The sequence below is a fragment of the Furipterus horrens genome, unplaced genomic scaffold, assembly GCF_987537825.1.
Source record: "Furipterus horrens unplaced genomic scaffold, mFurHor1.1.pri manual_scaffold_1, whole genome shotgun sequence".
Classification (NCBI taxonomy): domain Eukaryota; kingdom Metazoa; phylum Chordata; class Mammalia; order Chiroptera; family Furipteridae; genus Furipterus; species Furipterus horrens.
In genome coordinates this window covers 104,598,774-104,614,579 of record NW_028327171.1, presented here as the reverse complement: position 1 = coordinate 104,614,579, position 15,806 = coordinate 104,598,774, and the positions used below count along the sequence as shown (strand labels likewise).

Genomic DNA, 15,806 nt, shown 5'->3' with positions numbered 1-15,806 from the left:
GCTTACTGCTGCCCTGTCTTTTCTGTTAGTTCCCCAGAAAGGGAAACTTCTCATTTATACTGAATTTGGCAAGATGCTTGTGCAGCCTAATGAGATCTGCGTCATTCAGGTGAGCGATGTGTCCCCTTCTCCCTGCCTCTCTAATTTGGAAGCAACCAGAAGTTGCAGGTACTGCTATTTCCAACTCTAAAATGTCTCTGTTATGTCTGGGCAATGGCTTCTGTGCAGAAGGGTAAGCAGGCTTGGGTGCTTGCTGTGTTTTAAAATAGCACACAATTACAAAGCAAAGAGCATTGTCAGCTCACTTTCCTGAAAATTTATACACACTCTGGATAAGGCCCTGGCTATGGGGAGACTGCAGTGAAGAGAGATTTCTTAACAATTTCGCTAAATCAGAGCACTGTTATCTCTGTACCAAATTAAAGGATAGACCAGAGTTGGTTTGGGTCACAGATATGATTCAGATTTAAATTTTTATTTCTGACTCATCTTTGAGTTGGTTGTCTCGCAAACCTCTCTTAACAGACCATAGCTTTACTTGTGCATGTGGGGCTGCCTGTGCCTCTGGGGCTTCTTTATAAATACAGGTATTATTTGGGAGTGCACACCAGTTTCTGGTTCCCATTCCAGAGAGGAATGCGGTTCAGCGTAGACATCTTCGAGGAGACCAGGGGCTACATCCTGGAGGTCTACGGCGTCCACTTTGAGTTGCCTGACCTGGGACCAATTGGTAAATCTTTGCTACAAGCCTCTAAGCCTGCCTGGAGACACAGGACACAGATAATTGCATGAGAGCTCAACATCCTTCTCCCGTCATTATCTCACTCAAACTTTCACTTTCCTCTAGACCAGTGGTTCTCAACCTTCCTAATGCCTCGACCCTTTAATACTTTTCCTCATGTTGCGGTGACCCCCAACCATAACTAAAGCATAGTGATTAATCACAGAAACGATATGTAATTATCTATGTGTTTTCCGATGGTCTTAGGCGACCCCTGTGAAAGGTCGTTCGACCTCCAAAGGGGTTGCGACCCACAGGTTGAGAACCACTGCTCTAGACATCTTCTTCTCTAACCCAAGTGTAGCTGGGAATTTTAGAAACCTATTAGAACACCCTGAGCAATGCCAGACTTTCTTTTCAGACCTCCAAGTTCACAGGCTCCATGTAATATGGCTGACCCTATTAATGAAGTGAGATCTTCATGTATTAGCTCATCCATGTATTAATCCATCAGCTTGTCTTACCTCCCATGTTGTGCTGAGGGTAGTGACAGAAACCTCATCGAGGGTAACACAGCATCTTCCCACACATGCATAACATGCATAACAGAAAATGACCCACTATAACCCATTATAAATTTCTCTCTAGAATAGTATATAGACCATTGGAGAGCAGTATACACCCCATAGAATGTAGAAGTTTGGGATACTGTGGGCCAGGTCACAAGGAACAGCTTCACAGAAGATATGAGACTCGGCTAATTCTTGATGAAAAGTTGAGGAAAAAGAAAAAAGAAAAGAAACAGCTTAAGCAAAAGCACACAGATTGGAATGAGATTTGGGAATAGAAGGGATATCATTTTCTTCAGTTAATCAGTTGTATGTAGAGAATATAGGGGGGAAGCCATAAAAATGACAGGTGTTATATTCCTATGGAAAGGGCAAACACACTGAGAGGCGCATAGTCTGTGAACCACACATCCCTCCTGAGCACACTCACAAAATCTAAACACTTAACTTTCCCAAAAGGTACATCATGAAATGGTATGAAGAAGCTAGAAACAACAGCCTCCATGAGGCAGATTAAAACTTTCAAAAGTGAACTGAGATTACCCCAGTCCTGGTGCATCTGATAAGCCAGGGGCAAGACATGCAGGAGAGAACTGGAGGTGGTCGGAGGGGTTGTTCTCAAAACATCTTGTAGTAAAAAGAGTGGCCCAGAAAACTGACTTTTGGTTTCATCTTTGGCCACATTTGCTGAAGGTGATGGCCACGGCTCCCAGTTCTTCTCTTCCTTGTCCACAGCTTTTTTAGAACAAAACAGGGACAGGCCAGTATGTGCCTTCTGTCACTCCCCTGGGAGGATCCTCATAATCAGAGGAAGGTGGGAAGCAGCCGAGAGGCAGCTGGAGCCATGGTGGCCGTCTGTCATCCTGCTCACCACCCACTCTTCCCACTTTGGTCTGGCTTCCTGCTGCTCTCCAGGTCCCACGGAGCACACACACTCTGGAAAGTACAGATAATTTTCTAACCAGCTGGGGGCTTATCTTTTTAACCCCAGGAGCTAAAAATGATAAAACACTTCCCATGTCTCTCCTCTCAGAGTTAAATTATGTTTTTGCACTTATGCTTTTCAGTTTTGATCTCTTGGTTTATTTTCTTTCTCTGGAGGGAACACTTGCAAAGCAAAGGTAAACAGGGGAGCCCTGAATGCTTTTCTCCCTGATGGATCTATCAGGCTGGAGAGCAGTTTTACAGACTTGGATTGGTTCTCAGTTCTGTCTGAGGAGCAGAGTCATGCCTGAGGCAACAGTACATAACCCTTTCTTTCTCAAGGACTGTAGCTGAGTGCTAGAGTCATCAGAAAAGGTCTAGTATTTCTATCAGATCTTCGCTTTTCCTCTTTTCTAGTCTCTTCCTCCTCTCTCCTCCCCTCACCTGCAGTAATGAGATAATGTATGTAAAGTGATTTTATAAGCCATATTCACTCTTCGACTTTGGGAGATGATGTTGGCAATAATAATGATGACTTTCATGGTTTTTTTTTTTTTTCCTGATTTAATTCTTTGGGACCTCTTAAAAAGGTACCATACGGGGAATCCAGTGAGCCTTTGAACAATGAAAGCGAATTGAAGGGTGGCTTTTGATGTAAAAGAAAGACCTTTTTCTTTGTGCAACCATGAACATCTTCCCAATGTGACTTCAAAAGTGTCTAAAAGACTGTGTGTCATTGTATTCTAGGAGCCAATGGCTTGGCCAATCCTCGTGATTTCTTGATACCTGTTGCCTGGTATGAAGATCGCCAAGTACAAGGTGGTTACACTGTGATTAATAAATACCAGGGAAAGCTGTTTGCTGCCAAACAGGTAAAGAGGGTTGGTAGACAGAGGAGGAAATTAATAGTTATTGAGCACCTGCTGATTGCCAGGGCCAGTGTTAAATATTTTATACATATTGTATTCTCTCATCTTTACTACACCACTAAGGTACTACAAATAAAGTACTATTTGCCTTATTTATAGCCATCAAAACAAACCAGATAGTGATAAATAATTTACCAAATGTCACAGTAAATGGTAGCACCGTATCTGTTAGTCACGCTCTTTCCACTCACCAAGTAATGAAAATTCTGGGGATAACATAATATACAGACAGGGTAATATGTTCTGAAAAGGGAAATGACTTAACAAGCAGATCATCCATGATTTATATTCTTCAATGGCCACCATATTTCAAATACTAGCAGTGACTCACACAAAACAAGTAGAATTAGCTTGATTTGGTTTACACCACTAGCCTGGTAAAACTCAGAAGAGAAGCAAAGGCATAGATAATAATAAAAATAATAATTAAAACATAATATGTAACCTGTAATATAATGTATACTAATATTAGTATATATTTCATATAATATTAGTATGTATTATATTATTCCTTAATATACTGAATATATAATGTATTAGCATAGAGTAGTCATATAACAAACATAACCCAAAGATCTCTTCTGCTTAGCATTATTTTTTTGCTTTATTTTTTGCCCATTTGTCCTGTTGCTTATATTTTGCCAAGACATGTCATTGGACAGCATCTAGTAGGTATGCTAACTAGCAGAGGCCAGCTAGTTTGGCACTTAAAATTAACCGCTGAGGGTTAATGGTCACCCTCATTGATGCATTGTTACCCTCATATTCTCTGGGTCAGGATTTCTCAAAATGTGGTTCAGAGACCATTTCCATCAGAAATTATCAGGGAGGCTTCTAGCAGATTCTTAGCTACTACTCCAGTCTAGCGAAAACAATAACCTCTGGGGATGGGGTGTGGAAATCTGCACTCATTTTAAGCACGTTCTCCATATTATTGTTGACGTACAATTGATGGAGAACCATCATTCTAGCGGCAGCCAGCAGCTCCATCGTTGCCACTTTCTAAGTGAACCCTGTGCTGGTTTTTCTCTGTATGAGCTCGCACTGATCCATTCTCCCTTCCCGGCCATGATCTGTACCCTGGGATCTTGACCTACATGGACTGCATCACCCAGGCTTCCCAGCCAACTGACTTTGGGTTGGGTTCACCTAATGGAAGGTCCTCACCGGAAATTGGAGGGCAGGAGGAAAGACAAGGTGGGGTTTTTCTTCCCCCCTTTCCTCCCTGTTTAGATCTGCATCCTTCCACAATTTCAGTTGCCGTTGATTAGCCCCAGAGGTGTGCTGGAGCCAGTTCATACTGGTTTGGTATCTTTTCCCAACTTTGTGCTTAGTGTCATTACATCAGTAGCTTAAATATAGTCATGGTGAGAGTATTTTTACCCCAGAAATCAGAGTTTTTTAGATATTTTCCAGATTGCTGGTTGTAAAATATTTACCAGCACACTACTGGGCAGCCCCTTGTTCATGGCTCATGCTGGAATCCTGTAACATTTCCTTCCCATATCCCACAGGCCTAGGAATGGCAATGTCTTCCCACTATTCCTAGGCTCAGATACCACATCATCCACCTCTAGTCAGTTCACTTAACACCAGTCACATTTCTGTGAGTAGTTCCTCCAGTAAAGTCTTTAGAACATTCTCAATTGGATGCTGTTTCAAGCACAGACCCATATCTGCAGTGGGGCAGCCTTCCTATAATAGAACACCGACCCTCTCCTACCCCAGGGCAGGCTCAAGAAGCATCAGCTTGGATTACTCTGAAATCTTAAATCCTTGGGATTGAAATGCTTGGAGACCTTCTCACTCCCTTGCACTGACTATTCCAGCACTAGGTCTACTGGAAACTCCTCTAGGAAGGAGCTACCTGGAGAACAGTCACAGCTGTCCTTTGCACCAGGAAACCCGGAGGGTGGCCCAGATGGTCTGAGAATTGCTGGCATCCACAGATTCTCACAGTTGTGTCAAAAATTGTTGAAAAGGCACTGCTTGGAGTGTGTGCCACGCTTCTGTGGCCGCACATGTGATCAGAGGCAGCTGCAGCTTATGAACTACAAGAATAGGGTTAGCGGGTAAATGAGGGGTAGTTTGAGTGCATGTGAAGCAACCACAGAATGATTCAAAGTTTACTTCTCCCAAAGGACGGTATTATTAAATTATGAGAACAAAATCAAATTCAAGAATGTAATGCCGAATACAAACTGGGATCACAAGCTACAAAGCATTAGGTGCTGAGACGGCCCTTTTCTGCTTATTTTGCAATCAGGATTTCTCCCCGTTCAATGTCGTGGCCTGGCATGGGAACTATACCCCCTACAAATACAACTTGGAGAACTTCGTGGTCATCAATGCAGTGGCCTTTGACCACGCGGTAAGTCTTGCCTGTGGAGGTCCTTGGAGAAGGGGGCAACCCTTGGGTGAGAGGCGTTTACAGTACTCTAGACCCCTAAGATTCACAGATTTAACATTTCCAGTGTCACCCTTGGAAACCTGCAATATAGTCATTTGTCATTGTGCTTACAGGAATTTGAATCATATGCAGCAAGGCTTTGCTGATGGGGTAAATAATACAGCTGGTGAGGAAGCCTGGCCAGACACTCAACACTCACCCGTGAACAGAGCTCCATTCTCTACATGTAGTCACAGTAGATGGCCAAAAACTTACCTTCTTCATGGAAAGTTTATCCCCAAAACCAAAAGAACATCAACTGCTAGTGTTAGTGTTGGAGTGAATAAGACAGGAACATTTCTGGATTTGTGAAGTTCTCTGTTCTGCCCACAAATACCAAGGGCGACTTACTCTGGTGCTCACTTTAGCGTCTCCACTCCTGGCTGTTTCTAGCAGCGATGGAGCACACAGCTCTCATATAAAGTTACTCATAATGTTTGGTGCTTGAGTTTAAACCAAAGAAATTCTAGAGTCTGAACTTGGTCATATTTTTCACCCAATTAAGGGGCCCCAAAGAGGTTCTGGGTCTACAGTGCGGACCCCTGAGGCCCCACATTTTTGATAAAGTGCTATCTCTGGGGTTCTGGGGGAAAGTTCATTTTGCAGTCTAGTTCATAACACATTAACTTAACCCATGAGTTGGAGGGATAATTAGAGCAGAAGGCAGAGAACCAAAGACAGAAAGATTACTCTGAGCCAGTTCAGCTTATTTCTGAGGGGGACAAAACTATCTTTCTGAAGAGTGGCAACTCTGAATAAAACCAAAGGGAAAAGAAAATGAGGCATCAAGCCCAAAGCAGCTCCCGAGACACTGAGAGAGCTGTATTTGAGCCTCACTACGTTTTCCCTAACACTTTCAGATCATTTCTCATGACAGATGAAGAAGTGTTAACTCTTGCAGCAATAAGGACTGCTTTGTTGACTTGCATTTGCCCAGGTTCAATCTCCTCTGTACTGCTGCTATAGTTATTTTTCCAAAATGCAGGTCTGATCATTCTACCACTGCATTAGCAAACCTTTGCAGGCTCCCTGTGGTTTAGGATTACATCTGAGCTCTGAAGCGTGGTATTGGATTCTCTTTGCCATCTGGCGATGGACTGGTTTTCCACCTCTTGCCCCTCTCCCTTCTGCCAATGCACACAGGCTTTAGCTTTCTTGCCTCTTAATAAAACTTGTGTGCATTTTAATGTCTTTCCTGTTTTCTGTACTTAAAATAAATATTTTTCCTTCCTTCCTTCCTTCCTTCGTTCCTTCCTTCCTTCCTTCCTTTTCTTCCATCCCTCCTCCTTCTCTCTTTTTCTCCTTTAATTCTTCCATGCCTATCTCAAATGTCACCTCCACTTTGAAGCCTTCCCTGATCCTCTCATCTAGAGATAGGCACTCCCTCCTCTGTACTCCCTTAGATTTCTATCTGTACAGATCTCTATCAGCACTTGGTACCTTGCTGTGATTAGTTATTCATGCACCTGTTTTATTAATCCTTTAATCCACCTACCCCACCCCCTCCACTGATAATGCTAAAGGGGTAGGGAATTGATTTGAGCTACCTTTGAATTCAGACCTAGCATGGCATCTGAAAGCAAAGATGATCATTGATTCTAATTAAATTGAACATCAATCTTTCCACTAAAGGACTGTAAAGTTCTTTTAAAATCATCATAGTGTCCCCCAACCTACTCCCATCTACACTATCACTGCCTAAACTAGTGATGTATGTGGTGTGTTTTAAATCTGAGGGTCAAGCAAGAGTCAGAAAGCAATAAGGATACCACCTGGAATCTCTGTGATCTCCCCAAAGAGAAGCAGATCCTACATTTGTATAAAAGCTTAGATATTTTATTTCTATCTCCACCTTAGTCTGAGCATCCTTTCTGCCAAGAGCTCCCTGCAGTACAGCCCAGCTCTGGTCACCCTGACTTCATGTTGGAAGGCAGGTGCCACTGGTTTTCAGGTCCACAGGGTAGAACATACGTGAAATGGGCTCAGCAGGGTGAAATAACAGCTCAGAATACTCTGAGCTGGTGTTAATTCCTTTTGCTTCAAGCACAGCAAGAGGGGAGAGTCAGACGAGTGATCACTGTGCCTCAGTGACAAGCCTAGACTTCTTAGTCTGGCCCATGTGGTTTGATCAGAAATTAGAGTGTCACTCAAAAACCCCTGCACGTGTGGGTGACATGTGTCATTGTCCAATCGCTCCCCTCTCCTCATGTGTTCAGCCTCTCCTTGTACTTTCTTTCGCAGGACCCATCCATTTTCACAGTACTCACTGCCAAGTCCCTCCGCCCTGGAGTGGCCATCGCTGATTTTGTCATCTTCCCACCTCGATGGGGGGTTGCTGATAAGACCTTCAGGCCTCCTTATTACCACAGTAAGTCTCTCTTCTGCCAAGCCTCATTTGGGAACCAAAGAGACGGCAAAGCAGTGAGCAATGCCCGCTGGGAATTCTGCTGGAAGTGTTTCTGGATGCTCTGCCCTGCCTGGAGTTCAGGATCCTGCCTCCCGAGGCCTGGTGCTGCTCGCCAGACTTCTAGCTGCTTAAACAGCACAGCCTCGCCTGGGATGGCAGTGATTTGTTGACTCTGAGAAGAAAACACTTTGTAATGCCTGAACCCAGTTCCCCTAGCTCTGAAGGGATGTAAAAAGACTGATAAAGTGTGAAGCAAGAAGTTTCTCTTTTTTTCATCAACATTTATCCCTCCTATGCCCTCTTCCAACTCCATTCACCCTCTTCCTTTCCCCCATAATCACCACACTCCTGTTCCTGTCTATGAGTTCTTTCTCTCTCTCTTTTTTTTTTTTTTTTTTGGCTCAATCCCTCCACACCCACAGCACCCCAACCCAGAGCTGAAAGCAAGACGTTTCTTTATGTTTCAGATGTTCCTTTGGGGGGGGGGGGGGGCAATGTTGGTTAATTTGTTGTTTACCTGAGAACCAGTAAAACGTGCCTTCTTCAATTATTTTGGCAGTCCACACTAGGGGCTGGACCTTATTCTGGAAGCAATTTCTGCAAAGCATTTGTTGCCTAACACAGAACTTATGAAATCTATCTTACTAATATCATTATTACTAAAAGCTAACAATTGTTGACTGTTTTCTATGGCTTTGTTATAAGTTCTTTAAAAGTATTCACATTTAATCCTCATAACAGTGTCGGAGTTAGGTAGTATCATTATCCCCTCTCCCTTGTTTTCCCCAGAGGATGGAACTGAGACAAGAAGGAGAAGGATTAGGTACCTGCTCAAAGCCTCACAGCTAGTTAAGTGGTGGATAGTCAGCATTTAATTGCAGGCAGTCTGCTGCCAGAGCAGACACTCATGACAGCTAGCTGATGTGCCCAGCACAGTGCTGGTACAGGATATGCATCTGATAAATACTGACTTAATACATGAATGTAACACCAAGAATAAGGTACTTCATAGTGGTACCTAGTGAGGTTGGCATTTTAAATTGTGCAGTAGCTAGCTGTAAATGCAACCTAAAGGTCAATGTACAATTCCGCTTCCTGGAGAGTGCTTTTTTGTACATAGAGTTCTTGAAAAACTCTGAACTGAAACATTCTTAAAAACAAACCCCTGTCATCCCTCAAAGTGAAAGTCACTGGTTTGATTCCTGGTCAGGCTATATGCCTGGACTACAGGTTTGGTCCCCAGTCGGGGCACATTCGAGAGGCAGCCAATTGATATTTCTCCTTCACATCAATGTTTCTCTCCCTCTTTTTCTCCCTCACTTCCCATGTCTCTAAAAACAAATAAAATCTTAAAAAAAAATTTTTTTTTAAACCCTCTCCTTAGTTAACCTCAGGGCCTTCTGTCTACATGAGCTCCTCTCATACCAGCTCCCAAGATGCCAGGTCTCAGCAGGATAGAAAGGTGCACTGAAGGGACAATTTGCAGAGGTCCACAGGATGGGAGGCCACTTCAAGATCAAATCCTAGCACCTGCTCAGATGACACCATTATGATCAAGAAAAGGATACAATTCGTTATTACTACAAAGACACCAGATGCTTTGTGGGTAAAGTTGTAATAAACTGTGTCCTTTCTGAAGAGTGTCAAGCCCATCACAGGCCCAACTGTTCTGAAAATTAAGGAGTGAGGACCTGTTGTCAAGGAGAGAGAACTGTTCCGGCTTAGAGCCTGTACCTCATGTGCTGGTCCTTGTTAATTCACTATTTCATGTAGTTCCTGTATGGAGGTTGCTTTATATGCCTGAGGTAATGGTTCTCAATGTTCGCATGCTGTCCGAGGCACTGGAGAGCTTATTAAAACACACAACCCTGGGCCCACCCGCAGACTTCCTGCTTCAGTAGGTCAGAGTAGTGCCCAACAATTTGCATTGATAACAAGTTCCCACATGAAGCTGATGCTATTGCTGCAGGGGCCACCGTTTGAAAACATTAGGGGACATTAAAATCACTTAGAATGCCATTTTTTTCCATGTTTATTCCCAAAGAGTTTAATTAGTTTGTTTTGAAGTGGTACCTCAGAATTTGCACTTTGCACTAGTAAGTCAGGGAGTTCTGGTGCAGGAGGTGCACAGATCATGTGTGAGAAGCGGTGGGAGAGAGAGAACAGAGCAGTCTGACTCGGGCAAGGCGGCTACTGTGCCGCAGCTCTCAACCCACTCCTTGATTTTGGTTTGTAGTCCAGATTGCCTGAAACAAATGGCCTTGTGAAACGCTTCTATAATTTCTTAGAAGACTCAAGTAAATTGGGCCCTGGATAGGCAGATCTCAAGAAAGGTATGGTTGCCCCAAGTTAATCAGGAGAACCATGGAACCCCAAGTTAGAAATTATTTTTTACTAGTGGTATTTAAAATGTTGCTTTAGCAAAGATCAAAATCTTTGCTACTTTGATGTGACTTTATAGAAGTGGAGAACTGTTTGTGTGGAGATATTGCATCCAGTCATCTTCATGTGACTTGGTCAAGTGGTTTCAGCATTAGTCAGAAAGGCAAGGTCTACCTCCCACTGTTTTTTGAAATGTAGAAAATGATGTAGAAATGTCATCACAGAACTCACTGCTACTTAAATTCATATTCAATTCAAAGCTGAATAACGTCTTGCTCTCTTCTTAAAATTAAGCCATGAAGGTGACCCTGAGGACACATATTGGAGTGAGGAGTGTGACTGTATATTTAAGTCATAAGCAGAACTGCTTTTAAAATAGAAACACTTGATGCTAACACTTATGTCTCTTCTGCTACCGCTTCATGGAGAGCCAAGTGGAGCTACGACCTGGGTCTTACCTTGTTTGCAGGGGCCTGCAGCAGCATTTTGTTGTCTGGGCAGGGTGGGTGTGGCAATTACAGAAGTATTTTACTTTTGGTTATACTTCACATGCAAGAAAGAGCAGTGGGCATTAATAATGTCAAATATGTGGTTTTGCAAGGGTTGCTACTGCCAGATCTTTCTACTGTGTTCGTGTTTTGTATTCTTAGCACTCTCTTGGGACAGAATATGAGTAATTTTAGACAGGCATTTCTTACGCACCTCCATCAGTGTCCAATTATATATATTGGATGGATGGATAGATAGATGGATGAGGTAGGAAATGGACAGATGAATGGATGGGTAGGTCGGCGGATGGATGAATGGAAAAGCACTTACATTTATTCTGGTGTTCTATTACTTTAATTCTTGCTCTAAATGTGTTGCTATTCTAATAAAAAGTTTTATTTCAATAGAAACATACTTTTGAAAGAGTGGGAACATGATTTTTGTCAAATTTTGTGTGACTCAAGAAAACAACTAGGACAACTGTATATAATTTATGTGAAAGCAGATTGCCATTTACTATGAGAGAACTTTTTAACACCCTGAGCTTTGTTAAGTAGGGAGCTCAGGTAGTTGAGAGCTCAGGTAGCTCTTCTGAGTAGAGAGTGTGCGTTCACAAGAAGCAGGCAGGCAGAGCACAGGAGGCTTCTCTTCTGTACTGAGCAAAAATTAGGATCCCTTCCAATTTTAAGGTTTTAGAATTCTATAAGGATAATGTCAATGGAAATAAAAAGAAAAGAACGAATCTAACAGCCATTTTTTTAATTAGAAAAATAAGATCATGTCAGATTCAGGTATAGAAGATAGTATTGTTAGAATACAGCATCTAGTACATCACTCTTCTGTCGACACACACACACACATGCACACACACACACACACACACTTGCATATACACACACTTCAGTCTTCTAGATTGAGAGCCAGAAATATGGTGATACATGTACTACTGTGTGGCTATTTGGGAAGGGGTTCAGGTCACAAAAGAAGATAATTTTGATGTGAGGCTTGTAAGACTAAATGATGAAGTACAGTCACTCTTTATTATCATTTACATTTTAGTTATTAAAATTCTTGTCTGAGATCTGATTTTCTTCAGATTTAACTTCATTTCTTTCAGGCAGTGGAATACAAGACCTCTGCTAATCTACATGGCTGGGGAGTAAGGTTTTGCTTACCAAGAATTCCACACTAATGAATGTTTTGCGGTTGCTTTTTGTCAATCTATATTCTTTATTGATCTTATAGAATGTATCAGATAATATTATCTTCTTGTCATTCTGTAGGGATAATGTTTGAATGGTCTTAGTGTTTACAAGTCTGACTTGGATAATAAAAATAACACTGCTTCAACTTTCCCAGGGAACTGCATGAGTGAATTTATGGGGCTCATCAAAGGCCACTATGAGGCAAAGCAAGGTGGGTTCCTGCCAGGAGGAGGCAGTCTGCACAGCACAATGACTCCCCATGGGCCTGATGCTGACTGCTTTGAGAAGGCCAGCAAAGCCCAGCTGGTACCTGAGAGGATTGCTGATGGCACCATGGTAAGCAAGTTAAATGCCAGGCCCTGGTGGCCTCTGGGCTCCCCAGTCTTGTTGGGAGGAGTGTTTATTTTTTACTTCTCCGAAGTCACAGAGGAAGAGTTGGGAGAGAAGAGTGTGTGTCTGTGTGTCTATGGCCCATGTGTGTATGCACACAGCCCTGTGTGTATACTAGACTCCTAACGTAGTGAGGGGTAGGAAGAGCTTTGTACTTGGAGTCAGGCCTGGGTTCAAATCCTAGCTCTTAATTTCTGTGTGACCTTGAATAAGTCACTTAACTTCTCTGTTTTATTCTCCTCATCTGTAGAATGGGTATGATATCCAACCCAGTAGTTGTCTGTAATTTAACCTCACAGACTGTCCAGCACTGTTCAAATGTAAAGGAAGGAGTATTATTAATATTATGGGAAGGGTCCTCCCTTATCTGCATGCAGCCCTGTGTATACATGCTTTGTCTCAGAGTCATCTCCTGCTTTTCGAAGTGACCCTTGAGGGCCAAAGTAGCAGAGGATGCAGGATGTCACCTTCAGCCAGTTTGTCAAGCCAAGGAGGGTCAGGAAGGCTTTGCATCACTGCAGTCAGGACTGAGAGCAGCAGTTCTCTGCTGTTTTCTCATTTTCTTTTGCTCTCCTTCCGCACGGGATGAAACTGATGGAATTTAAAAACTGTTTTGTATTCCTACTGTGTCAGGCTGTAAACATGGAGGCTGAACACAACTGCAGGCAGCTACAGTACTTGATTTTATTTTATTTTTGCATTCTTGGAGGTAGAGTTTATGGACCACTAGGAGTAATTTTATGCTAAATGATACGCAAATTTGCATTACATTTTTAAACAAATGCCTTCAATGCTACCTGACTGTAAAATCAATATTACAGACATACCTGACTCCATGCCCAGTTTGTAAATTACCCAAGCAGGGAGCAATATCTGTCCCTCTGTTTAGTGCAGTTCGCTTTCAGTCCTAGTCACAGGGCCAGACTTGGTGGGGCTGGTCTGCAGGGGAAGGCAAAGAAGAGTCCCATCTGCTTGACCTCAGCTGTATTGCCCCTTACAAGGGCCTCTGCAGAGTTTTTGTAAACCCCTGCTTCTCTATGAGTCATGGCATGAGAATCTTAGTTAAGCTCTTGCCTCTGAAGGCTGCTAGGGGTGCACAGGCTACTCTAGAGTTGCTAGTAATAATCTTTGGGATAGTCAGTGTTACCAGAGGGCTGTGTTCTGCCACAACGAGGCACAGGACAGAACTGTTTTTATGAGACCAAGACTGGCTAATGCTGGGCTCAGAGCACTAGTGAGAAAGAGCTCTTCTGTGTGGGGGGCTCGGGAGCTGGGGGGCACTGTGTAGCCAAGAAGCCCATACTACCTGGTTGGAGAGGGACCCACACTTTATCTGGACCTAACTTTGGGCCTCCTTCACCATTTCCCATTATATAATTTGGACCCAGGCTCATCTATGTGCCTCATCTGTATTCCAGTTTGCAGTAGATTAACTTTATACAATACTCGATTCATAGCTCAGCCGGGATGGGGTTTTCTTACTGCAGTCAGACAGCAAGACTCCTGAGAAGCAGTCAGCAAAGAGACAACGATAATAATGGCCATAATAACAACCCTTATATTTGAATAGTGCTTTATAATGTGTAAGGCACTTGCACATGATCTCATCTGGCCCTCACATCAAACCTGTTATGGGAAGTCAGGCAGGGACAATCATCTCCATTGTTTTAGACAAAAAGAACACCAAACATTAATGTGGGTTCTCTGGATTGTGGCACAGGGAATATTTAGTTTCCTTTTGCCCATCTGTATTTTTAAAAAATTCTATCAACATGAGCACATAAGAATTGTAGGATTTAATTTAATTTATTTTATTTTATTTTGATTCTTAAAAGCCACAGTGAGTAGGAAAACAGGCAGTCAGTGATGCTAGAATGTCTACAGTGAACAGAGCACTTACATACTCTCACTGTTGCTGAAAAAACCCTCCTGAACACAGCAGGACATCCACCACCACTCCCTTCTGGGATAGGGTTTCTGAAAGTGCTACAACCATTCCTGCCTCCTCCTCTCCTCCTCCTCCCCACTCTCTTTTGTCCTCCTTTTTCTTTTCCGTGCTCATCTCTTGGTCAGAGTCCTGAAAAAGAAAGGCTCAAATCCCAACTCTGCCACTTCCTATTACCATCACTTTAGATAAGCCATTTCCCAGCTCTGAGCCTCAGTTTCCACTTCCACAAAATGGGGACTGTGGCCTCCCTCACAAGGATGTAACCACAGTAAGTGATGACCAGTGGGAAGATGAATATTACTAGGACTCTCTCACCTCTGCCCTTGGATCTAGCAAATTTAGCTCCATAGGGCTACAAGGACAATGTGAGTCTTGTGTGCCCGATTTCATTTTATAGCATGAAACTTGAGGCTTTGAGAAGTTCAGGGTCTTGCATAAGGTATCACCCACTTATAAGTGGTAGGGCCAGAGTCAAACCCCAGGACCCGGGCCTGCTCTCCTCATCGTGCTAGCACACGTGATTTATTATTCAAAGATTTTGCTGCTCATATCTCCTCTCTAGACATCTAATCAAATGTGTTTTGTTAACCACCTCACCTCTTCGTTCTTGTTACTTCCTACAGGCATTTATGTTTGAGTCTTCTCTAAGTATGGCTGTCACCAAGTGGGGGCTCAAGACCTCTCACTGTTTGGATGAGCACTACTACAAGTGCTGGGAGCCTCTCAAGAGCCACTTCACACCCAATGCTAGGAGCCCAGCAGGCCCTAACTGAAACTGGAGCATTGCTACCATAGCTTTCCTTTCGAATGTCATGACTCCAGGCACTATTCAGGGGGTGGGGGGCAGGGTTAAAAATCAGAACTCACTTTTTTATAGTCAAGTGACTGAGACATTTGTAGAAATGTATCTGGAAAGTTCTGTGTCTGTCAGCTTAATTACTCAATAAATTCTTGCTGGTGTTGTGTGGAGGTAGTAACTGATCATAATCAGCACTTGGTGGGGCAGACCAGTAGTGACCAGGACTGGAGTGCATGTGATCGGGCTGAGATCTCTTTGGATGTGCTTAGCCATTATTCTAGAATCACAGTCCACCTGAGTGCCTTTATTCTAGAAGCACAGTTCAGAGCATCTTTCACAGACCCCAAGGAAGGACAGGCCAAACAAGGACCACGAGTTTAGGCTGAAGCCAAGGCAAAGGCCTCAAGAGTCAGTTCAAGCATAGGGAAGCAAACTGGGTCAGCAGAGCTTCAAACATCTAATGTCATCCTTAAACAGATGGGCATCCAGGTCAGCTGGCTGTCACATAGCTGACAATACAGTGGTAGTGGACAAGAAGCCCAGCCACAGAGAGTGAGCATCATTCACTGAGGACACCCACTGCCCTCTTTTTCA

At 43.2% G+C, this 15,806-nt stretch overlaps 1 protein-coding gene across 1 annotated transcript in view; it reads left to right on the top strand.

The window, feature by feature from the left end:
- HGD (homogentisate 1,2-dioxygenase) overlaps nt 1–15,382 on the top strand; it is a 40,026-nt gene extending 24,644 nt beyond the window's left edge. Inside the window, exons 8-14 of the mRNA XM_090277109.1 lie at nt 30–109; nt 631–730; nt 2,962–3,086; nt 5,410–5,514; nt 7,834–7,960; nt 12,230–12,411; nt 15,037–15,382. Coding sequence (XP_090133235.1) covers nt 30–109; nt 631–730; nt 2,962–3,086; nt 5,410–5,514; nt 7,834–7,960; nt 12,230–12,411; nt 15,037–15,186 — 869 coding nt within the window. The 3' untranslated portion in view covers nt 15,187–15,382. The remainder of the gene's footprint in view (nt 1–29; nt 110–630; nt 731–2,961; nt 3,087–5,409; nt 5,515–7,833; nt 7,961–12,229; nt 12,412–15,036) is intronic.
- Nucleotides 15,383–15,806: the final 424 nt, after the last annotated feature.